The sequence below is a fragment of the Sander lucioperca genome, chromosome 6 (genome assembly GCF_008315115.2).
Source record: "Sander lucioperca isolate FBNREF2018 chromosome 6, SLUC_FBN_1.2, whole genome shotgun sequence".
NCBI classification, from domain to species: domain Eukaryota; kingdom Metazoa; phylum Chordata; class Actinopteri; order Perciformes; family Percidae; genus Sander; species Sander lucioperca.
This window is the reverse complement of record NC_050178.1, coordinates 901110-928891: the sequence shown is the minus strand read 5'-3', so window position 1 is coordinate 928891 and position 27782 is coordinate 901110. Positions and strand designations below refer to the sequence as shown.

General features: G+C 40.1%; 9 protein-coding genes and 1 pseudogene across 10 annotated transcripts; 6 read left to right on the top strand and 4 right to left on the bottom strand.

Moving 5' to 3' along the window:
- Window positions 1-1224: 1224 nt before the first annotated feature.
- LOC116050269 (histone H3) lies at window positions 1225-1746 on the bottom strand. Its single transcript, XM_031300248.1, has one exon. The coding sequence runs from the start codon at window positions 1681-1683 to the stop codon at window positions 1273-1275; it is 411 nt and encodes a 136-aa protein (XP_031156108.1). The 5' UTR covers window positions 1684-1746; the 3' UTR covers window positions 1225-1272.
- A 160-nt stretch (window positions 1747-1906) lies between these two features.
- On the top strand, window positions 1907-2537 carry LOC116050272 (histone H2A-like). The gene has a single exon (XM_031300252.2). The coding sequence runs from the start codon at window positions 2069-2071 to the stop codon at window positions 2450-2452; it is 384 nt and encodes a 127-aa protein (XP_031156112.1). The 5' UTR covers window positions 1907-2068; the 3' UTR covers window positions 2453-2537.
- A 924-nt stretch (window positions 2538-3461) lies between these two features.
- LOC116050265 (histone H2B 1/2-like) lies at window positions 3462-13177 on the top strand. Of its 2 annotated transcripts, XM_031300245.2 has the most exons (3): window positions 3465-3813; window positions 5752-6104; window positions 13138-13177. In XM_031300245.2, the coding sequence occupies exons 1-2, from the start codon at window positions 3657-3659 to the stop codon at window positions 6102-6104; spliced, it is 510 nt and encodes a 169-aa protein (XP_031156105.1). In that variant the 5' UTR covers window positions 3465-3656; the 3' UTR covers window positions 13138-13177. The 2 variants fall into 2 exon arrangements, with proteins under 2 accessions (XP_031156104.1, XP_031156105.1); XM_031300244.2 differs by lacking the exon at window positions 13138-13177 and having other exon boundaries at window positions 3462-3813; window positions 5752-6148.
- On the bottom strand, window positions 7192-7769 carry LOC116050264 (annotated as a pseudogene).
- LOC116050279 (histone H4) lies at window positions 10708-11125 on the top strand. Its single transcript, XM_031300259.2, has one exon. The coding sequence runs from the start codon at window positions 10745-10747 to the stop codon at window positions 11054-11056; it is 312 nt and encodes a 103-aa protein (XP_031156119.1). The 5' UTR covers window positions 10708-10744; the 3' UTR covers window positions 11057-11125.
- On the top strand, window positions 12739-13256 carry LOC116050275 (histone H2B-like). The gene has a single exon (XM_031300255.2). The coding sequence runs from the start codon at window positions 12760-12762 to the stop codon at window positions 13135-13137; it is 378 nt and encodes a 125-aa protein (XP_031156115.1). The 5' UTR covers window positions 12739-12759; the 3' UTR covers window positions 13138-13256.
- A 5496-nt stretch (window positions 13257-18752) lies between these two features.
- Window positions 18753-19689, top strand: LOC116050261 (histone H1-like). Its single transcript, XM_031300241.1, has one exon. The coding sequence runs from the start codon at window positions 18863-18865 to the stop codon at window positions 19550-19552; it is 690 nt and encodes a 229-aa protein (XP_031156101.1). The 5' UTR covers window positions 18753-18862; the 3' UTR covers window positions 19553-19689.
- Window positions 19690-20370: 681 nt separating this feature from the next.
- LOC116050266 (histone H3) lies at window positions 20371-21205 on the top strand. The gene has a single exon (XM_031300246.2). The coding sequence runs from the start codon at window positions 20589-20591 to the stop codon at window positions 20997-20999; it is 411 nt and encodes a 136-aa protein (XP_031156106.1). The 5' UTR covers window positions 20371-20588; the 3' UTR covers window positions 21000-21205.
- Window positions 21206-21435: 230 nt separating this feature from the next.
- Window positions 21436-22235, bottom strand: LOC116050270 (histone H2A-like). Its single transcript, XM_031300249.2, has one exon. It carries the CDS (start codon window positions 22061-22063, stop codon window positions 21680-21682), a length of 384 nt encoding a protein of 127 aa, XP_031156109.1. The 5' UTR covers window positions 22064-22235; the 3' UTR covers window positions 21436-21679.
- Window positions 22236-24477: 2242 nt separating this feature from the next.
- Window positions 24478-24839, bottom strand: LOC116050281 (histone H4). The gene has a single exon (XM_031300261.2). The coding sequence runs from the start codon at window positions 24827-24829 to the stop codon at window positions 24518-24520; it is 312 nt and encodes a 103-aa protein (XP_031156121.1). The 5' UTR covers window positions 24830-24839; the 3' UTR covers window positions 24478-24517.
- Between the last annotated feature and the right edge of the window lie 2943 nt (window positions 24840-27782).

Sequence of the window (27782 nt, the reverse complement as noted above, 5' to 3'; positions counted from 1 at the left end):
CACACACTCCCTCTCTCATAAACTGTCTCTCTCTCACACACATTATCGCTCACACACATACCGTCTAGTCACCATAAATGCCCTCTGGACAAACCTCCATGCTTACTTCTCTCTCTCTCTCTCTCTCTCTCTCTCTCTCTCTCTCTCTCTCTCTCTCTCTCTCTCTCTCTCTCTCTCTCTCTCTCTCATGCACGCACAGCCCTTGTGTTCAAGATGCTTTACAGTTCATGTTATATGATAATTGATATGATATAATTTAAGGTGTCTTTTAAATGTTTTCTTCAGAACGGTGTTCATCTAAGAGACCGATTAGAATTTTACAATACCAAACTCACTCACACACAGCGTGTGCATGCTCAAGATGCTTTATAGTTCATGTTACAATGCATTGACATGACTAAAGTTTAGGTGTTTTTTTAAGTATTCCAAAATCCAAAACAGTGTTCATCTAACCAATTAGAATGTTACAATTTTACAATCACAATTTATGCATAACTTACATTTTTCATGTGACTATTTGTGGTTAAAATTGTTTACAGTAAGACTGTAACTGTTCATCTGGTTATGGAACCAAACAGACTAATCATTAATGAGACTAATTTGTTAAATGGAATTGTCTGCTTCAGAAGGTTTCAAATAAATGTCTTGTTTTTCTAGATGGACGTCCATTCATTGTCATTTCCACCACCTCATAACTTTTTTTATTATTATTAAAAACACCCATACACACAATACTATTAACTTGGCCTATATGAAAATGGATATTGTTAATTTTTGATACAACTGAGCTGTCAATGTTTAGGTTGCTTGGTCAGCAATACTACTTGGCAGTTTAGATGAAAGTTTGTTTATCCATTATTTTTAGCTAACTACTGCAACTGTTTGTCAGTACTTTGCTTACTAATGCTTACAATTGAGTTCAACATTTTTAATCAAATTTCAACTCTTCCATTCTAGGGGGAAAAAGTAGTCTTTCCATCCTGTTCTCAACTGCTTAGTAACCAATATTGTATTAAACTGTAACAGAAGCTTTCATTTGTACGATTGTTTAGGATTTGAGGAAAGCAGTTTGTGATATACTATTGATCTGTTGTCTGGAGACGTAGTGTAATTTACGGATTATTTACGGTGTAGAGAGAACAGCATTTACTGTAGGCTAGTATTGATCTGTTGTTGAATGTGAAAATGTGTTGACAAAGGAATGAGCCCTTCAGTTTGGAGTGAGGTGGCTCTTAAAAGAGCCTTTGTGGTGTGTAGCAAGCAGCAGACAGTTTAAGCCCTCTCTCCGCGGATGCGACGGGCCAGCTGGATGTCTTTGGGCATGATGGTGACCCTCTTGGCGTGGATGGCGCACAGATTGGTGTCCTCGAACAGACCGACCAGGTAAGCCTCGCTAGCCTCCTGCAGAGCCATGACGGCGGAGCTCTGGAAGCGCAGGTCAGTCTTGAAGTCCTGAGCGATTTCTCTCACCAGACGCTGGAAGGGCAGCTTGCGAATCAGCAGCTCGGTGGATTTCTGGTAGCGACGGATCTCTCTCAGAGCCACGGTACCGGGCCTGTAACGGTGAGGTTTCTTCACGCCGCCGGTAGCCGGGGCGCTCTTACGAGCAGCCTTGGTGGCCAGCTGCTTCCTGGGGGCTTTGCCTCCGGTGGATTTACGAGCGGTCTGCTTGGTTCTTGCCATAGCTTTTTCTTTCTGCGATCAGGAGAAATGTAAATTGTAATGAAAAGACACGCGGCTCTTAAAGTGTGGAACCGGATGTACGATATGGTGTCGCAGCTTAAGACCTCCGGCTCGGCGGCGGCTCCTGATTGGTGAGGGCTGGAGTTTAGCACCGCCTCAAGGAGCGACCCACCGCCCGAATCTCCGTCGCTTATTGGCGGACAATCCTTTTAAAAAGTCCGCCAAAATGTGAGAGCGGGCCGCCCTCTGCTGCTCTGCTGGAAACCTCTTTTCTGGTTGGTCTGGCTGGAAATGACCGGCTCCCGCGCTCCGCGGACATAAAAGGGAGGGTTTCAGCTGTTGGTAAAACATTTCTCTGAGTCGTGACTGTAGAGAGTATCTGAAAATGAGTGGTCGAGGAAAAACCGGAGGAAAAGCCAGAGCTAAGGCAAAGACCCGCTCCTCCCGTGCCGGGCTCCAGTTCCCAGTCGGCCGTGTTCACAGACTGCTCCGCAAAGGAAACTACGCTCAGCGTGTGGGAGCCGGCGCCCCCGTCTATCTGGCGGCTGTGCTGGAGTATCTGACCGCTGAGATCCTGGAGCTGGCTGGAAACGCTGCCCGCGACAACAAGAAGACCCGTATCATCCCCCGTCACCTGCAGCTGGCTGTCCGCAACGACGAGGAGCTCAACAAGCTGCTGGGCGGAGTGACCATCGCTCAGGGCGGAGTGCTGCCCAACATCCAGGCCGTCCTGCTGCCCAAGAAGACCGAGAAGCCCGCCAAGAAGTAAAACTGGAGACTCGCTGACTGCTGGAAACCAGACCCAAAAAAGGCTCTTTTAAGAGCCACACACTTTCCTGATAAAGAGGTGTTTCTCGTGTCGCTGAAAGAAACATGTTTTATTGTTTTAAACATCTACAAAGGTTAACGTCATTAGGTCTGCAATGAAATATCACCATGGATAGTTGTATACCATAACTAAATGAGTAGGCTAGGCCTTTAACACCCTACAATGCTGTTCCCATTTTGAAAGTCTATTGTTAAGAATACCACTTGAATACTTAAATGAGCAATGAATTGAATAACGGTTTTTACTCCTTTATCTCAGGCAAATATTGTTGATTTTACTCCATTTGTTTAGGCTATTGAAGTTTTCACAAATATAATCCACAATTACCATATAGCTCAAGAAAACGTCCTTAACTTGTTGGTCAATGAATCATTTGTTTTAATGTGAGGTTGATTTATTGAAATATTTTTGGTAAGTCATAAAATAAAGGATAACAACATCTAATACGAACAATTATATTCACTGGTTTCACACATTACACTGTAAACGCAACAGAGTGTTGGGGGCCGAGTTTCATCACTGTTCATTGCAACAATAGCCAAACAAAGTCTAAATTAGTTTAAATTATCCCTCAAAACCAGATCTCAACTAACAGTGGCTTGATGCTCACAGGAGTGTCCACTGGACTTTTAGTTTAGTTCCCATAAGATTTCAGAATACAATTACTGATAACCGATTTATCTGGACAGGCATTTTTGTTTATTAGGCCTATCCATGAAAGTCATGGCAGGGTGTGTAATGGTGCTGCTAATTTTCATCTTTATATCCTAAAATCAACCATGTCTTGATATTTCACTTTTTGCTGTTGTAGACTTAATTTTCATCAGTTAGCACAACTGTCTATAAAACAGTTTGTAATACAATTATGTTCAACAGGTTTTTAAACAGAGTAACTCATCATCACTGTTAGCCTATGTTTTATTAAAGTTATTAACAAACAATAATAGTAGTCAAATGCTTTTTAGAAAATGATCTATCCTGTATAGTTTACAACCGTGTTAATGGTTAGCAAAGCGAGACTAATGCTATAGTGATATTTCTTATGAGCACTTTCTCTTTATGCAGTCAATCACAAGACACATCACTTTTCTTTGATCCTTTGAGTAAATAAATCTGCTCACAGGAACGGCAACTTGTTCAGCGCATGCTCAGTCTCGCGCTCAGAAGACAACCAATCCTGTGCGAGCAACAGCACAGTCATATTTGCATCGAGTGGATACAAATTGAACATTCGGTAGTGCGTCACTACATTCGATTAGTAAAACTCTCAGAACTAATCATGCCAGAACCCAGCGTCAAAGGTTCGTGTACTTGGTGGCCAACGGATTTTCGTTTTGAAAGGAAAAAAACAAAAACAAAAACAAAAACGAAAAATGGCCAGTTTCCCAATTACCATTAGTAAATAGGAAAACAAAAAACGGAAAACAACCCATTATTCGTTTTTTGTTTTGATATTAAAAAACGGAAAACGAAAAACAATCTCGTTATCCGATTTTCTTTGATGTATTTGTAGATGGAACTCGGAAATTAAAATGTGTGTATAAATCTTATTCCTTTGTCAGTACCCGATCTGTACCGCCTGTAAAATCCATTCTGTGCACTGCCTGATCAGTTCTACGCTTGCGCGAACACCGGCAAACTTCACAGCTCTATGCACGCATTGGCATAAGGATGTTTGGACATTCCCGGTTACCGGAAGAAAACATTAGACAGTGACAGTAGACCGTTATGATGGCAAAGATGAAGTTTACAAGGTGTTTGCTGGAGTTGCCTAAAGTATCTGTTAATGATATACGGAGGTCGTCCGGCCATCCAGTACAACACCATGTAGCAAATTAAATAAAGGCTTCAAATTTTACGTTTCGTCATTTCTTTACAACTTTGAAGGTAATTTGCTAACGCTAGCTAGCCTGAGCTAGAAGCCTTGCTTTGGTGTTATAAGTCATGACTCCGTCCTGCTTCAGGTTAACCATGTTTTAAATAAAGTTTAAGCATGTGTATACCTCTCACTTCATGTGTTTGTACTTTTATGAAAGTATCAGGTAAAAACAGGGCTACAAATGAGATCTCTGTGAGAGACCAGCATACTCCTAGCAAACTATTATGTAGCTCAATGCTGGACATTTCACCCCTAATTCCGGTCACTTTACTGTATTTGTATTTGTTTAGTATTTGGTTTAGAAGCCTTTATTGGTGATTTTTTACGGTACAAAGTCCTGCTATATACGTACATAGCTAGCTATATATGCTCCGCTATGTCGCGTTAGCATGCAGCTACAATAGTTAGCTATGAGTATGCTAACGTTAGATTGTAGTGGAACGAAGCAGCACTTTCTAACGTCAAAAATCGCAGACCAAACACTACACAATCGGACATGTTTCAGCAGGAATGTGACCCGGAATTGGGGAGAATTTAACAACATTGCCAGCTAAGATGACCGTTAGCATGTAGCTACTATAGTGTTTACTGCCGTTAGCATGTAGCTACTATAGTGGTATACAGCAGTGGTGGCTGGGAGAGCTGTCATCCCATCTTCAAAAGGACACTTATGTACGTTTACACTTCATCGCATTAATAATAGACAGTCTATGGTTATTAGTCAAGACGAAGTATTAGGTAAAAACATTAACGTAAACAACACAACAACGATGTCGCTACACGGTTTTGGATCAGTGACAAGTTTCGAATGTTTGTAGCTATGACTATTGTATAATAAAGATTTAATAAAAAAAGATTTAATAAAAAAGTTGTAATGTTTGGTCGTAAAGTGTTGACACATGTTACTTATATACAGTCGATCGTGCAGGCAGAACGGATCGTGTACCGACAGTTACAAATCGCACAGGGACATTGTTAGTTTTCTACTACGTAATTATGCGCATCCACAGAATGGATCTTACAGGCGGTACTGGCCAATAAATGCTATTGAAGGGCGGGTCTTGGCGTGGCGGGAGTAACTTCCGGGTCACGAAAAAAATACCAATGCAAAATTAAGGAATACGACTTATACACACGTATTTTAATTTCCGAGTTCCATCTACAAATACATCAAAGACAATCGGATAACGAGATTGTTTTTCGTTTTCCGTTTTTTAATATCAAAACAAAAAACGAATAATAATCCGTTTTTTGTTTTCCTATTTACTAATGGTAATTGGGAAACTGGCCGTTTTTCGTTTTTGTTTTTTTCCTTTCAAAACGAAAATCCGTTGGCCACCAAGTACACGGACCGTCAAAGCGCCCAAGAAGGGCTCCAAGAAAGCCGTCTCTAAGGCCGTCAGCAAGACCGGCAAGAAGAAGAGAAAGACCAGGAAGGAGAGCTACGCCATCTACGTGTACAAGGTGCTGAAACAGGTCCACCCAGACACCGGCATCTCTTCCAAGGCTATGGGCATCATGAACTCGTTTGTGAGCGACATCTTTGAGCGCATCGCCGGTGAGGCCTCCCGCCTGGCTCACTACAACAAACGCTCCACCATCACTTCCAGGGAGATCCAGACCGCCGTTAGGCTGCTGCTGCCCGGGGAGCTGGCCAAGCACGCCGTGTCTGAGGGCACCAAGGCCGTCACCAAGTACACCAGCTCCAAGTAAATTTGCTCGGAGACCAACAACACAACGGCTCTTTTAAGAGCCACCCACTTCATCTGAAGAGGTCTTCCTGTTATCCTCGGAAAGCTATCAATGTTTAACACTAAAGTAATTTAAGTAATGTTTAATGAATGTTGAGGCTATTTGTAGTAACAGAGGATGAATTGTAAAATAAATGTGAACAGGTCAGCATAAGGACATGCACTTAAGCAGGATGAGATAAATAAGAGCTCTATATGAGAATGAAATTATCCAACCGTAATGTAAAAGGGGAAGAAATGTAAATGAGATTATGACTTAAGCACTATTTTTCTCTTTTAAAGAACTACTCTTCTTCAAACGTGAATAAATTAGGATATCCGTAAGTATTGAGACACCTTCACTTAAATATAGATGCCAGTTTAATTTGATTAAAATTTGACCGCGAATCTACACGACCTTGTCTTGAATTATCAAAAAAGAAATAATCCTGTACCCTTTTTTTTTTTTTTTTTTTAATAACAATTGATCTTAAATTTGTAGCAATATGTATGTTCAATTTTTTATATAGTATCAAATCAAGACACTTCTTTGGTCTAGACCACACTATACTTTACAAAGACCCAACAATCCTAGTAATTCCCCTAAGAGCAAGTTCTTATTGGATTATCAAAATTGTACAAATACATTGGATAAAAGCGAAAAAGTGTTCTTGTTTTGATATAAAATTAAGTTTAAGCTCTTTTTTTTAAATTAAGATTTGTTTTCCTTACTGGTTACAATATTCTTTACAGTCATGTGTGAAACCAGACAACTTTCACTTTGTGAGATTTTGAAGCAACTGTGATATATATCTATATATCTATCTATATATCTAACTATATATATATATAAAAAAAAAAAGACATTTAGGAGGTTGCTGGTTTTAAAGGGTAAACAACTGTCTCCTTTAAGTAGGCCAGGTTTCTTGTAAAGATTTAATAAATTATAACCATTGTGTTTACTCCTGATATAATTAAGTGTGTTGTTAATGACAGAACAAGATTAAAAAGGACTGCTCTTTAAGGATGATGTGGTGGCTCTTAAAAGAGCCGTCTGTTGATGAGACTACAGCTCACTTCTTCTTGGGTGCTGCCTTCTTCACTTTGGGCTTGGCAGCCTTCTTCGCGGGGGCTTTCTTGGCTGCAGGGGTCTTTTTGACCACTTTCTTTGGGCTCTTGGTCGCCTTTTTGGGGCTCTTTGTGGCCTTCTTTGGGCTCTTGGCTGCTTTCTTAACCGCTGCAGGTTTCTTGGCCTTCTTCGGGGACTTGCTAGCGGCTGCTGGCTTCTTAGCTGCCACTGCTTTGGGCTTCTTGGCTTTAGGAGGGGCTTTCTTGACCGGCTTCTTAGCCTTGGTGTCAACAGCCTTCTTGTTCATCTTGAAGGATCCGGAGGCCCCGGTCCCCTTGGTCTGGACCAGAGTCCCCTTCGCCACCAGGCTCTTGATGGCGGTCTTGACGCGGGCCTTGTTCTTGTCCACATCGTAGCCTCCAGCGGCCAGAGCCTTCTTGAGGGCGGCCGCAGACACGCCGCTCCGCTCCTTGGAAGCGGCCACAGTTTGAACGATGAGCTCGCTGACGCTGGGGCCGGCCTTCTCGGTTTGGAAACCTTCTTCTTGGCCGGGGAGGCGGCTGGAGCTACTTCTGCCATTTTCTACTCAAGGTTCTGTTCCTACTCACGGTAACACAGAGAGTCTGACTGTCACTAGACTGATGAAAAGTACAGAGCAGGGCGGTGCCCTTAAACACACCATGAGAACCGTGGAGACTCAGCCCATCCCGGTCGGTGTCTCCTCCATGCAGTCTGGATGCCACTTTATGTTTTCTCTTCACTGATAAAAGCCTCCAAACTAAATGTGGGAGAAATGCTGCAGTCTGACAGTGACGGGGCCGATAGCGGACACGTGTGTCTTCATGTTGAAGTCCCGCAGAGCTCTGATGATCTCTGCATTTTGTCTGTGGAGCCTCCAAACCTCACCTCTTCACCGCCGTGAACAGCACTGCTCAGCAGTTTTTCCCACTCATTTCTCCTCTAAAATGATTTAAATCGCATCACAGTTTCATTTAAAGCCGTTTTCCTGCTGGCCCACATGTTTGTTCAGGGACTTGATGTTAAAACAACCATCTGCTGTTGATGAGTTTGTAATAAACTGAAGTTATTCTGATGGCAGCAAACACACTGAAGATGACCGAGTTTAGCCAGACTTCCTATCAGAGCTGCTCGCTGTGAACAGCTTCTCTGCTGAGGAATATGTTAAATATAAAATAGGTAGTAGTTCTTCTGATCACACGGACAAAAATGGAGTATATCCACATCTCTTTTTTTGTCAATTTACAGTATAATCACCATCAGCCCAAAACCCATTAAAATAAAGGAGGATTTCTCCTTAGTCATATAGCCTACTATAGGCCTACGGCTACTGCTACTCACTTCTCCAGGGAGACTACACCACTAGTTATACTGTTTTAATAATACCATTCCTGAATATTGGAAAACTACATTAAGTTATTATATGTATGCTGCTGAGGTTGAAAGTAAGACTGACTGAAATTTAGATTTGGACTTCCTTTAAAACCTCAGATCAATACAGCAGCTCAGATTCTACAGAGCTAAAATGAACTAAGGCATTTTTCCTTTCAGCTCAATATGACCTAATCATTTTGGCAGTTCTTTCATAATTTATGTTATTTTCCCTCTTGGTTATTATGGGGATCCATTTGTGACATCATCACACGCTCAACTGAACATGTGAAGAAACTATAAATTCAACTTTAACCTATACTTCTGTCTTCTTGTTATTAAACTGTGTTCTTATGAATATCGTCCTAATGTGTTGGACTGTAGTGGGATCCATAGTAACGCTGCATCGAGGCTTTCATCATATGGTATTGGCCTTGGTACAACAACCCAGTCAAACTGCACATTAGGACGACATTTGTTGCACCCTTGAAAAGAAACCTCCTTTTGTTCAGCAACATTATATTCCTCGGTGCACTGCATTCTTTTTGTATAGTTTTAACGAAGCAGACGGATATGAAGCAGCCTTTTATTTTTCTTCACAAACTCAACTCAAAGCAACCCTGATAATCATGTGAAGAGTTTAGTCTTTTGGCAATTTTTAGTGAGGCCTTTCAAAGCCATGGCCTCGCCTGATAATTATTATAATGTACATCCTATATAGTTCACTGTTTTCTAATATGATAGTGTCATCTACATTTACTTTCATCTCTTGGCTCTTTTCCAGTAAGTCAAATTCTGGATGTAGAACAACACATGTTATTTGCACACAACTTCTAAATCTCTGAGACACAATAACAGCATGCTTGAAGAAAAACAGACTGAACAGGCACCCCTGAAACCATTAAAGAAAGAGTCCTCCTTTGATGGACCCAACAACTCTTGTTGGTTCAAGTCGTTAGATAAGCTATCTTGCTGTGAATAGTTTGTGGGGGCTGCGAAATTAAATGATGCCCTTGCTGTGCTATAGAGATGGAAACGTTGCGGCTACAGAGATGGGAAATATTGTCCTTTAGAGATGATAACGTTGTGCTACAAAGATGGAAGTGTTGGTACAGCTTGAATCTGACTGGGACTGATGACGTGTAAATGTGCAATCAGCACACACAAAAGGATAACATGATGGATGAGATATACTTAGTGACAAAAATGGGTTAAACTGCTCAGATAGATAGATAGACATACAGTTTCAGTCAGACATTTCTACTTACAGCAATTTACTTTTTTTTTTTTTTTTTTTTTTACAAATAAATCTTCCATTGACCTATATGTTCCTTATGTGAGCTTCTGACTCTAACTGTTCAGTATATAGGCTATTATGTTTTTATCATTTCAAATCTGTTCCCCTGATGTTTCTGATCAGTCTCCATCATATATAGTTAGAGTACCTCTCTGTGATTTCTTACATTTGGTAATGATTCCCTCCCAGCTAACCATGATGTTATCTCCTGCTGCCATCTTGTGTTCAACAATGTAACACATTACATTATGAACCTCTGTGTGATTATGTAAAACAATAACACATTTTTAAACTGATTGTATTCTAAGGGTGATGTAAAGTCTTTATCCTGAAACTAGACTGAAAAAGTCAGGTAGCTGTGAACTAAAGTCAAGAACAATAAAGCCTGATTTTAGAAAATACCTGAAACAAATCAAACTGTTTTTATCAGGACTTTATTTACAGAGAAAGATGACCTGACAGGAAGGAGATGTTTCACAAAGAAACTTATTTGTTAGCCATGAGTTATCATAATTTAGGCCCACTCATTCCTTGAAAAGAAAGGACTTATTATTATTATAATAAATGTTAAACAAAGGTCAGGAATATGAGGCTGTAAACCTTCACTCTGAACCTCAGAAGTATAAAACTACTATAGAGGCAGGGAGACACGAAGGATAAAACAAATACATGGATACATAATCATCAAAAGGAAAGAAAAACGTTAAGTTTTGAAAAATAATGTGGGAAGGGCTGCTGGGTTTGGCTTCGCCCACCGAAGTTGGCGCCATCTGTCCTCTCTTACGTCCGCAGATAAGATGTAAATACAGCCGGTCTGGTGAAGTTGAACTTATTCGTTTCTAACGATCCAACATCGACTGAACTCAGAATGTCCGGAAGAGGAAAGGGAGGCAAAGGACTTGGTAAAGGAGGCGCTAAGCGTCACCGTAAAGTTCTCCGTGATAACATCCAGGGCATCACCAAACCCGCCATCCGCCGTCTGGCTCGCCGCGGTGGAGTGAAGCGTATCTCCGGTCTGATCTACGAGGAGACCCGCGGTGTGCTGAAGGTGTTCCTGGAGAACGTGATCCGTGATGCCGTCACCTACACCGAGCACGCCAAGAGGAAGACGGTGACCGCCATGGATGTGGTGTACGCTCTGAAGAGGCAGGGCCGCACTCTGTACGGCTTCGGAGGTTAAACCTGATCAGGAAAAACTACAACACAACGGCTCTTTTAAGAGCCACACACTTCATCTGAAGACACCTTTCCATATGTCATAAATTCTGCGTTTGTACGCGTTTTTGAAATATCAAAACTCTATGTAATTTATTGCCAATTCAGCAACCACGTGGTTGGAACCTTATGGCTATATTGGTATTTTTATTTAATTAATACTTAAACGAATTTGAATCTGAATTGTCTGACAGTAACACAGTTGTCAATGCAGTTAGATGTGTTTTTTTAAATGAATAAGGAATGTGATTTTTAGACCTACCACGATGTGTCCTTTAATAAAAACCCATGTATTGAAACAACATGAATTCAAATTACATTTTGCTGTCAATATGGTCACTGTTTTATATCAAACTGGTTTTTCATTAAAACAGACTGCAGCTCTTTTACTTATGTTTAGGATGTATTCAGTTTTTCACTGACTGTTAAACACTTCCTGATATAAACAACATAGTATAGATAAATCCACAAATTTGTACCAAAAAAACAAAACCCAGACACATTTGTTAAACTTGTTGGATTATTTGAGAACCCAATAAAACTTTACAGTTATTGCGTAGGCCGACATCAAAATCCCCCATGATGGAAAGTCTGTTATTGTCCTCTATAAAACACTTATCACAGCACTTTGAGCTGTAGTTGTATTGTGTACTACTACTTTTCTTCTTAATTTGCATGTGCCATTCTGGGGCTTTTTATTCTATTATAGGCTACTTATTTTTGTTAAAGAAAAAAAAAAAAGAGAGAAGAGAGAGCAAGAGATCCGGGGCTATTCATAAAACATTATGCGTGCGTCAGTAGGCTTACAAAAAGAGTAAATATAGAAAATAGACATTTGACAAACATACAAAAGCATACAAACTTCAAATAATTAAATGAAATACCTTATACACCATGAGAAAGTAAACAAGAACACACATCAAGAAATAAAATAGAGGTCTAGTCATTAAAGGCTTGTTAGGATATACTATACAAATAGTGGTTTGGTAATCAAACACTGCTCTCAAATCATAAACAAAGTGATCAAAATGATATACACTATCAAGCAGTCAGTAAACAATACAGCAACAAATAGAAAACACATTGTTCATAACATATAGTTCTCAGGGAGAAGTAGGCCTACATTTTTAATTTCAAAACAAATTTCATATTTTTCCGTCATTGTCTTTAGATGAACAAAAACATGTTCTGTCATAGTAGCTCAAAATTGCATTTTAGAGTGCAGAATGTGTTTTGAGAATGAGAATGTGTTTAGTGATTTGCTGAAAAGTCTAAGTGACATCTGCAAATTGTGTTTTAGCCTACCATGTGAAATGGTTTAAGGTATTGACAACAGAATGCAGGGTTAGCTAAATGAGTTCAGGCAACTGAGAACTTTGTTCAGCCAATGGGTTTTAGTGTTTTAGCAATTGAGAAAAACTGTAAACATCATTTATTTTTTCATCATTTATTTTTTCAAGTTACGGTAAGGACGGTTCAGAGCCGTTCAATGTCTCCTAACGGATCTGGGATGATTACTTTGTGTTGGCGCATGCTCAGTCTCAGTCACAAAGCTCAACCAATCCTGTGTGAGAAACAGCGCAGTCTCATTTGCATCACGTGCAGATAAAGGACGCGTACGGAAGAAGAGTTTGTTATATCTTTAAGGAGCGCCAATCCGAAGCAAAGATGCCGGCAGAAGCCACCGTGAAAGCGCCCAAGAAGGGCTCCAAGAAAGCCGTGACTAAGACCGCAGCCAAGGGCGGCAAGAAGAGGCGAAAGAGCAGGAAGGAGAGCTATGCCATCTACGTGTACAAGGTGCTGAAACAGGTCCACCCCGACACCGGCATTTCTTCCAAGGCCATGGGCATCATGAACTCGTTTGTGAGCGACATCTTTGAGCGCATCGCCGGTGAGGCTTCCCGTCTGGCTCACTACAACAAGCGCTCCACCATCACTTCCAGGGAGATCCAGACCGCCGTGAGGCTGCTGCTGCCCGGGGAGCTGGCAAAGCACGCCGTGTCTGAGGGCACCAAGGCTGTCACCAAGTACACCAGCTCCAAGTAAACCATCCCGCTGCTGTAATCTACTGAACTAAACCAACGGCTCTTTTAAGAGCCACCCACTTCTTCTTGGAGAGCAGTTTCATTCAGTCATGTATTTGGATGGAAAGTATCGTTTTTTTTTATACTAGTTTGCTATGCTTTGTTCTTAACGTCCGTTTGCATTGTATGGAATTTGTGCGTATATGAATTTATTGTATACATTAGTCTATACGCTTGTTAAACCTAACCTTTTTTTCACTGTGGGTCAGGGGAAACTCATTTCCAATTCCTCTGTACGTCTAGCAGTGGTGGCTGGCCAATAGAGGGCGCTAGGGCACCGCCCCCCCTTATACCACAAAAAATAAATAAAATGAAGAAATAAATTAAAAACAAATGATAGAAACATCAGTATGTCAATATTTGTGTTTGAAATATGGAATGCACCCAGTAATGTGTAAACTATGATAAAATCATATTTGCAACCTCTTTTATTTAAAAAGAGCTTTAAGTTTTTACAAATTACAATTTATACATTTAAACATACAGTAGACTACATGACATAAATATAAACCATACAAGAATTACAAAAATATAACTAATAAAACAAAATGTGCAAACCAAGCTTAAGTGTAAAGTGCATAGAGATATTTATAAAGTGCATGGAGTCCTTTTTTTTTATAAAGTGCATATAGTCTTTTTATAAAGTGCTGTTCACAGGTTCAAAATGTCCCAAGGAAGGAGCTGTTTTCTATCCATAGTTTTTCTTGGCCTGATCTCAGCGAGCACTTGTTTACACACATCTTCACTGTTTATGACAGTCTGTTGTATAATCATACAGCATCTTGTTTTCCACAACTTCATGCATACAATACATATGATTATTTTTAACAGTTCCTTGTGTTTCTCTGGTAGAGGTTCGTCAACAAAACAGTACATCACAGACTTATATGAAAGATGAATATTTACACCATACACTCCTAATTTATCCCAGACCTCTTTAGCTCTATAGCAGTCCATCAATAGATGCTGCTGTGTCTCATCTTCTTGGCAATTAATCATGGGACATGTTTTTGTTTTTACATAACAACTCCAAGAAACAACAGCTCTAACAGCGAGTCTATTTACAGACATCAGCCATCTCATGTCTCGAATGCTCTCAGAGAGGTTCTTATTTTTTAAAAATTTCAGGAACTGAGTTCCTTCGTTGTGCGTTAAATATTTATAATTTATATACCCACCATATTTATAATCATTAATTTTTTTTTAATTAATTTTACTCGGGAGGCCATTCCAGTCAATTTTAAGATTTTCATATTCATAAATAAAATCACCATAAATCAGGTTGTATTCTGGACCTTGTCTGGCTCTCCCTCTCCGTTTTCTCCACTTGGAGCGCTCACCAACCCAGAGAGCATTCCTCGAGATTGCTGCTGACACGTTTTTAACAAAAGCTATATATAATTTTAAACTCATATCTACTGCCCCTAACCCCCCATATTCTTTACTTTTATACATGATTTCTCTTTTTGTTACTTCCCTGGTTGTACCCCAAACTAAGTTTACACACTGTTTATTTAATTTATTTTATTTTAATTTAAAGGAAGTCCAAATCTAAATTTCAGTCAGTCTTACTTTCAACCTCAGCAGCATACATAGAATAACTTAATGTAGTTTTCCAATTTTCAGGAATGGTATCATTAAAACAGTATAACTGTAACCAGTGGTGTAGTCTCCCTGGATAAGTGAGTAGCAGTAGTATATGTATAGTATATGACTAAGGAGAAATCCTCCTTTATTTTAATGGGTTTTGGGCTGATGGTGATTATACTGTAAATTGACTAAAAAAGAGATGTGGATATACTCCATTTTTGTCCGTGTGATCAGAAGAACTACTAACTATTTTATATTTAATGTATTCATCAGCAGAGGAGCTGTTCACAGCGAGCAGCTCTGATAAGACGTCTGGCTAAACTCGGCCATCTTCAGTGTGTTTGCTGCCACCAGAATAACTTCAGTTTATTACAAACTCATCAACAGCAGATGGTTGTTTTAACATCAAGTCCCTGAACAAACATGTGGGCCAGCTGGAAAACGGCTTTAAATGAAACTGTGATGCGATTTAAATAATTTTAGAGGAGAAATGAGTGGGAAAAACTGCTGAGCAGTGCTGTTCACGGCGGTGAAGAGGTGAGGTTTGGAGGCTCCACAGACAAAATGCAGAGATCATCAGAGCTCTGCGGGACTTCAACATGAAGACACACGAGTCCGCTACCGGCGCCGTCACTGTCACACTGCTCCTTGCAGGATGTTCTGCTTTCTTCTCCAGGTCTCCCAAGCGAACCACCGTGCTTGACCAAGTGGTTGCGCATAGACTCCCCAGACAACAAGGTGGAACTTCCACAGTCGCGCTGTAAACACTGTGTATGAGCACAAGGATGACCTCCTAACGTGTTTCCAGGTCAGAAGGACAGACGGGCAAAATTCCTGTACAAATAAGATGACACACACACACACACACACACACACACACAGCAGCACTGACCACATGTTTCTTTGTATATAGTTGACCTTAGCATAAAAAAAATCATCCAGTTGTATATGGTACTCTAGAAAGTCTTAATAGTGTGTTTGCTAATATTACTGTATATATGTTGTTTTGTATCAATTAATTGTTGCAGTTCTGGAGCACATTAACAATTAGTTACATTTAGTTTTGATCATAAAATACTGTATGCTATTCTTCCAGTCAAAGGTTTGAGTTCAGCCACTTTATATCCATTTCTATGTTATACATCCTTTATACAGTGTAAGATTTCCTATAATCTCTTTCTCTCTCTCTCTCATATATATATATATATATATATCTCATTTCATGTTATTGTCCACTTTCCACTCTGTTCTGACAGCATGCCTGTTGCGTTGCCTATTTACTACCAATGGCACCATTTCATGCGCTCAACAGCACAGCTGTACCCTCTCCCACAAGGGGTAACTGGTGTAACAGTCAACAGCCTTTCCAAAAGATGTTATGTGTAGAAATAGTCAATTGTTTACAAGTTCAGTTTAAATGCAAATGAAAGTCTTGTATTTGTGCAATATGATGTTTATGTTTTTGTGTAAGAATGCCTCAACTTTTTAATATTAGCATTAAATAATTACTGACTATTTCACTGAGCACTGCTGTCCTGCAGTTTGTGTTAAATTGTATTGCAATGGTTACAGATACAAAAAAGTATGGCACAGCCCCACCGAGAATATTTTTCACCAGCCGCCACTGATGTCTAGTAACATTAAAGTTGCCTTGACGTGTACAATAAAAGCCCCTGGTAATCTCCACAAATGTAGCATACCACTTTTTTACGATAATGAACTATCACTCCTTGTAGACTTTAAAGGTTACTATTTTGTTTTTACTCTATAGCTGTGACCAGTGTGCGGAATTTATTAAGCTTAACGGCATTTAATTCTCCAAGGTCTATGCTCCTAAAAACATATTTGTTGCATCTGCATTCAGAGTAGGCCATTTATATTTCATGTGGATTTTTTATTTTTAGTTTTTTTTATTTTATTGTCCATGCTATTCATGTGGATTTGCTTTGTTATCATCCTATTGTGATGTATGTCAATGTAAGCTACTGGGACCTAGAATTTAAATAAAGTATCTATCTTTAAAACAATATTTTGGAAGCGCCTTTGTCCATTTAAAATAATTTGGGTGCTTTGAACCTCTATTTATTTGGGATTCCTGCAGTTTCTTTAACTCGTTATGCCTTCATGGACAGTAATTGTAAATAGATTGAATTTTAGTCTTCACGACAAAGAATAAACCACTGCACACACAAGGACAGCTGTGGCCAAAGAGTGCTTCTATTTCCGCTCGTTTCTTGTTAATTTCTTCCCATGAGCAGCATGGTCAACTTTCCCCAAACAAATCCAGTAGGAGTCTTGCAAATTGTGAACCTGCAAGATCCCCAGTCTTTGTCATAATGTCACTGACTTTAAGATTTTGTTGTCTTTAGAAGTATTTTCATAGTCTTCCAGTTAGGCCTTCATGAGAAGAAACATAATGGTAATTAGTAGTAATAGTTTTTTGTGCTGTTGTTTCATGCTTTTAATCAGATAGTTTATGTGTTCAAGCACTGTAGGCTACTTAGAAATGATTGTGCTTTTTACTGCACTACATTTGTCTCAAAGCTGGAGTTACTACTATAACTGTAGTTCCCAAAGTGGAGACCGGGGTCCTTGAGGGGTTCCCAGGAAATCCCCAGAAAAAGGGGAATAATTTATTTTTACTATAATTCCATCCATAAGTAACACCATGACAATGTATGACTATTTTGGTCATGGATTGTATACACTATGTAATCGCTCACACATAAAAACAGAGGTGGAAAAGAAATTGAAGACTTGCAACAAATAACAAACTCAAGCCCATTCACGCCAATGTGATGAAACCAAAGGAAGCTGTTTAAGTCATTATGAGAAACCTTCTCAAAATAATAACTTAAAATAATGACCTACACTAACCTGTTATTTTGAAAAAGTAGACCGTAGACCTATTATTTTGAGATACAAAGGCTTCTAGGTTTCTAGTTATAAAGACTTAACCCTCATGTTGTCCTTGGGTCACATTTGACCCGTTTTCAAATATTCTATGTAAAAAATATGGGTTTCTTTCAACCAAATTGCCCAAAAATAACTCAGATGGTTCCATGCACAAAACAGGCTGTGATTATCTATCAACATATGTTTCTCTGATCTTAAGTATTAGTCAAAATAATTTCTGGGGTTTTTTAATTGAAAATTAGGTATAATTTAATATGAATGAGGTTTATTGACTATATAAATAAGCGTTAAACTAGTGGTAATTATTTGGTATGAAGTTGGCTAAGAAGATGTAACACATAATTGGGTGATAATTTATACTTGATGCTTTAAGAACAGGCAAAACAGAGGACAAGGGTTAAGAGTTTTTTTTCATCACATTGGCGGAAAGTGGCTTCCATGACCTACAGCTTTCATGTTAAGTGTCACATTTTACAAGAACATATTTGCATCCCACATTCCCTTGCATTTTTTTTAACCGACAAAATGACTCAAAATGAGTCTATATTATAAATAATTGTGACCTGATCAGATCATGTTACAGAACGATTTTGAGGCAAACTGAAGCAGGTTGCAGACACAGAGTCAGGTTTGTGGACAGCAGAATTTGGAAATATGAACCTGTGTTTGGAGGCCCATCATGTCAAATCCATCAAGGATCAATTCCAGCGGATAAACCTGTGTCAGGTAACCGCCAGATTCACACCCAGCACCCAGTGTGTTTACCACCACTGAAAACTCCCCCAATTTAAACTAAATAAAACACATTAATGCAGTGATTTCTATTGTATTCTATCCTCACACGTATCTGCTTACTTGAACACCACAGTCACATTTAATTCACATTACTTTTAGATATTTTTAAAGACAAAATGTGAGGAAAACTCGCTGCGAGTAGTCCAAAATGACTGTGTATCCGAGAGGTTTGAAACCTCCTGGAATCAAATAAACGAGTCCTCGTCGTCAAACATGAGCTCAGTGTGAAGGGGAGAAGGTTTGCTCACCGCTACAGCAACTATTGTGCTTTAAAACGTTTCTCTTCTATGAATTTTATCCCCAAATTGTGAAAGAGAAAACACAAAGTGTCGCCACATTTTCAGCAGGGCAGCGGAGCGGCTGTGGATTGACTCTCCACGGTTCTCATGAGCTTTATAAGTCCCGCCTCCTGCCTGAGAGTGAACAGCAGACTGTTAACGCGACAGAGAAAGACAGACATGGCAGAAGAAGCTCCAGCAGCTCCCGCGGCGAAAGCCCCGGCCAAAGCTCCCAAGAAGAAGGCAGCTCCCCGGGCAAAGAGTGACGGACCCTCCCTCCCGAAGCTTATCCTTGACGCCGTGACTGAGTCCAAGGACCGTAAAGGCACCTCGCTTCCGGCTATCAAAAAGACGTTGGCCACCAAAGGTATCGACCTGGAGAAGGCCAACAAACGCATCAACACCGCGGTGAAGAAGCTGGTGACCGACGGAAAGCTGGTCCAGAATAAAGGGATTGGGGCTTCCGGATCCTTCAAGCTCCCCAAGGCTCAGCCTAAAGCCGCCAAAACGGCCAAGAAAGCTCCCGTTAAAGTGAAGAAACCCGCTGCCAAGTCCCCGCAGAAGAAAACAGCGGCTAAGAAAACAGCAGTAAAGAAGACGGCAGCTAAGAAAACCGCCGTTAAGAAACCAGCAGCCAAGAAACCAGCAGCCAAGAAGTCTCCTGTGAAGAAAGCTGCCAAAAAGCCAGCAGTCAAATCTACTCCAAAGAAGGCTGCCCCGAAAAAGGTCGCCAAGAAGAAGACCCCTTTGAAGAAAGCTCCGGCAAAGAAAGCTGCAGCGAAGAAGACCAAGAAGTAAAGTGGCTCTTTAATCTGCACTCAGTGCTCCAAAAGGCTCTTTTAAGAGCCACCACACATTCACCAAAGAGCTGTTTTCCTACAACATTATCATGTCTGTTTTCATTGTTTTGTTTTTCTATTTATTATATCAAAACACGTTGATCTACATGAAATATGCTGGTGAAGTTTAATTTGTTTGCAGTTAAATTGATGTGCTAAATTTTCAAAGAACAAGAACAATCTGAATATAATTTCCAACACTAGTCCTTCAGTGCTTTGTCCTCTGAACACCACAGGATGGCGCTAACACAAAAGTGAATAACGCTACCTCTACACTAATTAATTCTGTACTATAACGTCCATAGTGTGGATAAACTATGTAACGGTGTAAGTAACCAGGTGTGTTTTTGACTTGTTTTGAATAACTATTTTATTAACAACCGTTTTCAACGTCCACCTAGACAACTTGTGTTCTGACATATTGTTGTAAACAGGGATGGGTTAAATGTAATCTGCATAACGTAGTCAGATTACAAAGAAATTAACTATAATCATCCCAGATTACATATGAAAATGTGCAATAAAATGATACATTGTCAAGTAATCCTTGACAATGTATCATTTTATTGCACATTTTCATTTCAATATCTTCTACAGATTTCTCTAAATTTAAACCTGAAAGTGACTTGTAATGCTTAGTAAAATGTGCGAGAATTCATTTTTCTTCAAGAAATCAGAATCAAGTGTTAAATTCAATCACGACAAACAGCAGGAAAAATAAACCACAGATGAAAGTAATTACGTAAAAATATTGACATAACCTAAGCTTTAGCCTACTGTTTCAACCCTTATATTTCTAACATTGATGCGACAGCAGCCGTTATCGAGCTGCTGTGTGAGTTTTACTTTGTCCAATAGTTACTCAGCTACAACCCGCGTGTTTCCCGGTCTGGACCAATCAGCGCTGCCCTGGCTCCGGCAGTTCCTTTATAAAGCCGTTGTTCACTCCGAGCAGTATTCATTCTTGAGCTGTGACCACAGAGAAGACAACTAAAATGGCAAGAACCAAGCAGACCGCTCGTAAATCTACCGGAGGCAAAGCCCCCAGGAAGCAGCTGGCCACCAAGGCTGCCCGTAAGAGCGCCCCGGCCACCGGCGGCGTGAAGAAACCTCACCGTTACAGGCCCGGTACCGTGGCTCTGAGAGAGATCCGTCGCTACCAGAAATCCACCGAGCTGCTGATCCGCAAGCTGCCCTTCCAGCGCCTGGTCAGAGAAATCGCTCAGGACTTCAAGACCGACCTGCGCTTCCAGAGCTCCGCCGTCATGGCTCTGCAGGAGGCCAGTGAGGCTTACCTGGTCGGTCTGTTCGAGGACACCAACCTGTGCGCCATCCACGCCAAGAGGGTCACCATCATGCCCAAAGACATCCAGCTGGCCCGCCGCATCCGCGGAGAGAGGGCTTAAACCCAACACAGACCAACCTACAGTCACACAACGGCTCTTTTAAGAGCCACATACAAACACTAACGGAGCAACAGTCCTGAAACGACAGTGGTATACGTCATATTGTATATGATAAACTTATATAGTTATTGTCTATGTACTGCAGACACTAACCCTAACAATAACTTGGTTTATTGTTACACTATGTAGATGTGTATTGCTTTTCCGCTGAGGCTTCATGAAGGCAACTAAATAGACCTAAATGTATTAATGTGTCCACCGGTTATACAAGTGGGAATGCTACCGAGAGGCTCTATAAACGCTGACTATAAGACAATACTTTTATATGTAATGGCAGAAAAACCACTCGGGCATATGCAGTGGGCTACGTTTGCATTAGTTTCATGACTAGGTTTGCTATGATAACTGCCTGTGCAAAAGCATCCCGTTGGATTTCATGCATTACCGTTAACCGCTTAAATGTTGCAAAAATGTGCTATGCGTACAAATGGATTAATAAAAACAATTTTGTAGATCTGTAGTTAATCATTGTATTTAAAGTAATCCACAATAATATACGGAATGTTAAATGGGCGCGAATTACATTCATGATAGCAGGCCTAAAAAGACTGGTCTTTAGTTGGATGTTTGTGGCTCTTAAAAGAGCCGTTGTTGGTGTAGTTGAAGCCAGTTCCGGGTATTTACTTCTTGGCGGGCTTCTCGGTCTTCTTGGGCAGCAGGACGGCCTGGATGTTGGGCAGCACTCCACCCTGAGCGATGGTCACTCCACCCAGCAGCTTGTTGAGCTCCTCGTCGTTGCGAACAGCCAGCTGCAGGTGACGGGGGATGATACGGGTCTTCTTGTTGTCGCGGGCAGCGTTTCCAGCCAGCTCCAGGATCTCAGCGGTCAGGTACTCCAGCACAGCCGCCAGATAGACGGGGGCGCCGGCTCCCACACGCTGAGCGTAGTTTCCTTTGCGGAGCAGCCTGTGAACACGGCCGACTGGGAACTGGAGCCCGGCACGAGAAGAGCGGGTCTTTGCCTTCGCTCTGGCTTTTCCTCCGGTTTTTCCCCTTCCAGACATTTTTCGTGTTTCTTGTATCTTCGAATACGAGACAAAGTACAACGCCGTTGCCTAAACCGGCCTTATATCTACGTAGCTGCTTTGTGATTGGCCCGAGTGAGCGTAAGCATGATCGTCCAATCAGAGAAGAGATCAGTCAAGTTGCTGAATTCACAACAGGACTCCTTTTAAACTGCACAGCGTTTCAAAATAAAGCGTGACAGATTAAACCGGATGTTCACTAATTATTCCACCATATTGTTATTGTTCCGTTTCTTATTCTGTAATTTGCCTTTGTAGTTTGTTTTTTGTTAAAGCACGTTCAAGGGTTAGACACAATTATGTAAACACAAACACACATAAAAATATAAACGTTTCCATTTACACTAGCCTGGCCTCCTGTATCCCTAAACAGAGTGCTTGTTTCGGTCAGACTTTAAGCGGTTAATGGAATAAACAAATACAAGAAATAAAAAAAAATGTTAAAGTCCAAAGAAACAAGTCTCAATGTAAAACTTGCAACTAACAGAATGAATAGTTTTAGTGCTGACATGATTTATTGTTATATTTTATCTCTGTATTTTGTATTTTCCCTATAATTTCTTCCATAGGTAGCCTATTAGTCTAGGGGTCCTTGACGTGAATAAGTTTGGGAACCTAAACAATCACAGGCGGCAAAACTTAGCCTAATTTTTAAATGCCAGGGTGAATTTAGATAAACTAGGATATTATAAATTGCACTGTATGTACATTACACATCTGAGTATAAACCAGTGGCAATTTTAGACCCCCTAAATTTCATCTCAGGGCCCCTAAAAATTATAATAATAAAAAACAAATTATTTTTTTAAATCAATTTTATAGCTTGAAGTTAGAGTTTGCGAACTTGTCTGTTAGTGACAGAGGGCAAACAATTACAGTTTCAAAGAAACAGGTTTAATATCCTGTGTCACTGTCGTCAATGCTATGCACCTGTAACCCAGTCAAGGTCTCATTATCATTTCATTTGATTCTCGTATACCATAAAGGAGCGTTCATCGTTTTTTCATATGTTCAATATTTTGCATTTATCCTCTGTTATAATAAATACATATATTCATTGTTATCCAGTGAAATTACTGATTTAGCAGGGGTGGGGGGGTTAACCTTTATGCAAGGCACTGTATCCATGTCAGATTCTCATTAGGGGCTGAGCCTAGAATCGCCCATGGTTTAAACCCTAGAGGTTGCTGTCATCTAAGCAAATTTAACACTACATTTTATTCTTAAGTGTCAGCGTCTTGCTCAGGGACACTTTGACATGTGGCTGGATGAGCCTGGGATTGAACAATGTTGTTCCTTTGAAAAAAAACAAAAAAAAAAACAGTCATTTACCATCTCGGAACACCGGAGTTGCTCATTGGTTAGTTAGTTTGTGTCATTGTGGGACTTGAGTAAAACCCAACTGTCCGTTTAAAACACCAGTCACACAATAGCACTAACTAACTAACTAACTAACTAACTAACTAACTAACTAACAGATGGAGGCAGCGGTAGAGCAGCAACTCCCTCGTTCTGCAAGGTAAAATGTTTTTGTCAAAGGAGTCTGGTGGCTTTGAAGAGAGAGATAACGACTTCAGTTTCCCCACTGGGAAAAATAAATGTACATTATCAGAACATTCAGATTTACCAAATTTGTTTAGGCTAATATAAAGTAATCAACAGAACAGTAAAGAAGCCCAGGACATTTACTCGATAGTTTTTGAGGCATCACTAACCTAATAATCACATTGACTATCGATTTCATTTTTTGAAGAACTCCCTTGCTCACTGACACTCTTTACACGTTACATTAACACACATCCTGGATCCCTACACATTGCACGTTCACTCAACGTGTTGCACTAAACTATACAGTCCTTGTTTGTTATTAACTATTAGGTCTATATTTAGCACATTTGTTTAAGTTGTTTCTTCATTCATTTCACTTCATGTTAATATATGCACAACCATCTTGTGTTACTTACATGACATTAATACTAATGAGTTTAATCTTAAACATGTATTACAAGATAAATTAGGACAACAGTTCGGTGTCTTAAGTGTGAAGCTCTTTAAAGATCCATTGTCCTTCAGTGTTTCTGGTGTGTTTGACATTTATTATACTACACACAGTAGCAGTCAAATAAAGCCATGTGTAATGAGTTGTTATTCAGCAATGAGACTAAGTCATCACAACGCACAGGGTCAGATAGGTCTAAAAATCAAGTGTAATACGCCTACACGGACTAATAACATAAAACAGTAACTTGCAAATGTTTAAGTAACTTTGGTAATTAAAACTTATTTTAAACTTTAGATTTTAATTGTATGACCAGAAACAGGGATTTAGGTCTAACGAACGATAAATATAAGTCCCATCAGGAAATATTTCTCTAGAAGCCTTGTGTGTGGCTCTTAAAAGAGCCGTTGTGTTTTAGTTTTGCCTGAACAGGTTTAACCTCCGAAGCCGTAAAGGGTGCGACCCTGTCTCTTCAGAGCGTACACCACATCCATGGCAGTCACCGTCTTCCTCTTGGCGTGCTCGGTGTAGGTGACGGCATCACGGATCACGTTCTCCAGGAACACCTTCAGCACACCGCGGGTCTCCTCGTAGATCAGACCGGAGATACGCTTTACTCCACCGCGGCGAGCCAGACGGCGGATGGCGGGTTTGGTGATTCCCTGGATATTATCACGGAGAACTTTACGGTGACGCTTAGCGCCTCCTTTACCGAGTCCTTTGCCTCCCTTTCCTCTACCTGACATTTTGAGTTCACTCAATGTTGGATCGTTCGAAACGAATGAGTTAAACTTTAGCAGACCGGCTGTATTTACATCTTATCTGCGGACGTAAGAGAGGACAGACGAGTTTCTGTGGGCGGAGCCAAACTAAGCAGCCATTTCAAAACTGAACCTTTTTGAAATTTCCTTTTGATTGTTATTCATTTATGTAGGACTATATTTTAATCCTTAGTGTCTACCTGACCTTTGGATAAGATTTTATTTCATATTTACAAATATGTTTCTGAGTGAAACATCTTCTTCCTGTCAGGGTATCTTCCTCTGTAAATAATTCTTTAAAGTCCTGTTAATGTTCAGACTTGTTTGGGTTATTTTTTCTAAAATCAAGATTAATTTTTCTTGACTATAGTTCATAGCGACTTGCCATCTTCAGTCTAGTTTCAGGATAAATACTTTACTTTATATCACCATTGGAATCCAATCAGTTTAAAATGTGTAATTTCTTGATATTAAACATGATGGTGAGGGAATCATTTCCTAATGGAACTAATGGAACAAATCACAGAGAGGTAGCCTACTCTCACTTTATGTTTGATCACATCTGAAACAAACTAAATACTGTAGCCTACACTTACAGTTGAAAGTTCACATAGGGAACATTTAGCTCAATTTGGCAATTTTAATCAAAGTCAAAGTAAACTTTATTATCCCGCCAGGGGGAAATTCATGTGATCTGACACGTCTCCTCAAAAGAAAAAGAAACACAACACTTTAATATATGGTCTGTAGAGAGAATCCATGAATACAGTTTGTAACAAAGAAGTAGGCCTACATTTCCCCGAATACAAACGTTTGACTGCAAGTCTTCGGCCAGTAGTCAGCGGATAGTCGGAGAAAGATAAAGGAGGACATTCTGAGCCAGAGATGATCTTTTTTTTTTACCCAAACCCTACCCCCACCCCCATTAACATGCAGGTTTACCTTTAGGCCATATGATGACACCAGCTCCATTCACTGAAAGCTACGGCACACCCCTAACAAACACACAGGTATTCCAGTTATTTGGTCTAAAGTCAGGCAGAGCTGCGATGTATGTGAAGTCACCACGTGAACTACAAAGAATGATGAAGATATAATTTGTTCCCACTCTGACACAGATGCAAGAGAGCCAATATAAGAGTCAGGGAAATGGTCAAATAGCCTGAACACCAGCCAGGAGTCTTGAGATGAAGTTTACTCAGCCAAAGACAGTAAAATCACGAGTGTGGGTTTGCCAATGGTGTGCAGGGACTAAAGGGCAAAAAGATAGGGACATGCTGTTAAAAGCTCAGAATACAGCACTATAGTCTACCCTTAAACATCGCACCCAGTGGAAAGGGACCTTAAAACAATTGACAAACTGTCCAAAATGAATGTTCCTGCAACTCCCCAAAATACATTGTCAGAAGATGATATTAGGAACACTGTTAATATATATATATATATATATATATATATGACATGTCAGTTAGCAAGGTAAATGGCGCACAATCATTTGAATAATGTGAATGTTCAATAATATTGTTTTTGTTTTAGTTTTCTTTAGTTTTGTCTTTTGTAAATGCATTTGTATGGAGATATGTGTTATATTTGAGGCAAAGTATTTACAACACATTAATTGGCTTCCCTTGAAGATCACTTTGACATTTCAAACCCATTTCCAGTTATCTTGTTTCTATCTTGTTTTATAATTTAAAAACATGTCAGCAAGTAGCCTACCTTATCCAGCTTGGTTGCTTAGTGCTCCTGCTGTTGTAACGACAGTTGTTATGGTCGCAGGAGACTTGAAGCCAAGTGTAAAGCACCATTGTTCCACATCAGGCCAAATGGGAGCATTTGTTTAGTTTCATATCCCACGCCCAAGTCTATATCCTTTTGTCCGTGCTGATGGGCCATTTATCATCAACATCAGTCTCCATTCAGACTCAGACTTTGCCAACGTTTCCATCTCTATAGACATCTTTGGATAGGTATAGCCCCCACAAAGACAGCTAGATAGCTTATCAGACAGCTGGAACCAACAAAAAACTGGTAAACTCTTAGCAGTCAGGATTCAGATAATCCCATTCTACTGAAAGCTGCCTTTTATATTTAACAGGCCACATCAGAAAGGAGGTTGATGCAGGTAAATTTTGTAGAATGATTTTATTGGACCTTCAAAAGGCCTTTGATATTGTGGATCATGGTATCCTGCTGTTAAACTGATGTTATAATTTTTAGATTCAAGAGTTTAATGGACAAAATTGTTTTTTTATACACAGCTGCAGTTGAATGGAATAAACTTCCAGTATTTCTAAAACTCAGAAGCAGACAGACATTTTAAGAGTCTATAAAGAAAATAAAATATATATATATATGAGTTGATTAACAAATGAGTTAATCCTACCGACGTAGACACTTTGGCGTTATAGTTGACCCGCAGTGGTGAATTGTCTACAACTTCAGCATTGTCGGGTTGTTGATGTGTTCTGATTGTTCTCATCTCAGCTCCGCCAAGACAAAATAGACATGCCATTTCAAATATCTTTCATTTATTGTCAGAAATATCATGTTTTCAAAAGCATCACTTTCATCAAATTTTATGTGACATATTTTCAGTAGGCAACTGACTGCAAGCAGGCACATCCGGACAAACGAGCAGGCTTATGTGCCGTGGCTGAGCCCCGGCCCAATTTAACCACTGGATAAAATACACCACATACAGTACTAATATCCATGTTTAACTATACAGAGTAATATATATTTTTTTGTGAATTTCTGATTGGGTGGGCCAGTTGTCAATGTGGGCGGGCCCAGGCCCATCCAGGCCCGCCCAAAGCTCCGCGCCTGGTATATGCTTCCTTCCTTGGAACACTTAGACCCTGTGAATTACAGCACTTTATGTAATTAAGACTCTATGCACTGGACACACCTTACTAAGCTCGATTTGCACATCATG

Coding starts and splice junctions, on each gene's coding strand:
- LOC116050269 (XM_031300248.1), bottom strand. CDS start 1,683: ATGGCAAGAACCAAGCAGACCGCTCGTAAATCCACCGGAGGCAAAGCC.
- LOC116050279 (XM_031300259.2), top strand. CDS start 10,745: ATGTCCGGAAGAGGAAAGGGAGGCAAAGGACTTGGTAAAGGAGGCGCT.
- LOC116050266 (XM_031300246.2), top strand. CDS start 20,589: ATGGCAAGAACCAAGCAGACCGCTCGTAAATCTACCGGAGGCAAAGCC.
- LOC116050281 (XM_031300261.2), bottom strand. CDS start 24,829: ATGTCAGGTAGAGGAAAGGGAGGCAAAGGACTCGGTAAAGGAGGCGCT.
- LOC116050270 (XM_031300249.2), bottom strand. CDS start 22,063: ATGTCTGGAAGGGGAAAAACCGGAGGAAAAGCCAGAGCGAAGGCAAAG.
- LOC116050275 (XM_031300255.2), top strand. CDS start 12,760: ATGCCGGCAGAAGCCACCGTGAAAGCGCCCAAGAAGGGCTCCAAGAAA.
- LOC116050265 (XM_031300245.2), top strand. CDS start 3,657: ATGCTCAGTCTCGCGCTCAGAAGACAACCAATCCTGTGCGAGCAACAG. Junction 3,814..5,751: donor GCCAGAACCCAGCGTCAAAG/GTTCGTGTACTT, acceptor GGACCGTCAAAG/CGCCCAAGAAGGGCTCCAAG.
- LOC116050272 (XM_031300252.2), top strand. CDS start 2,069: ATGAGTGGTCGAGGAAAAACCGGAGGAAAAGCCAGAGCTAAGGCAAAG.
- LOC116050261 (XM_031300241.1), top strand. CDS start 18,863: ATGAGCTTTATAAGTCCCGCCTCCTGCCTGAGAGTGAACAGCAGACTG.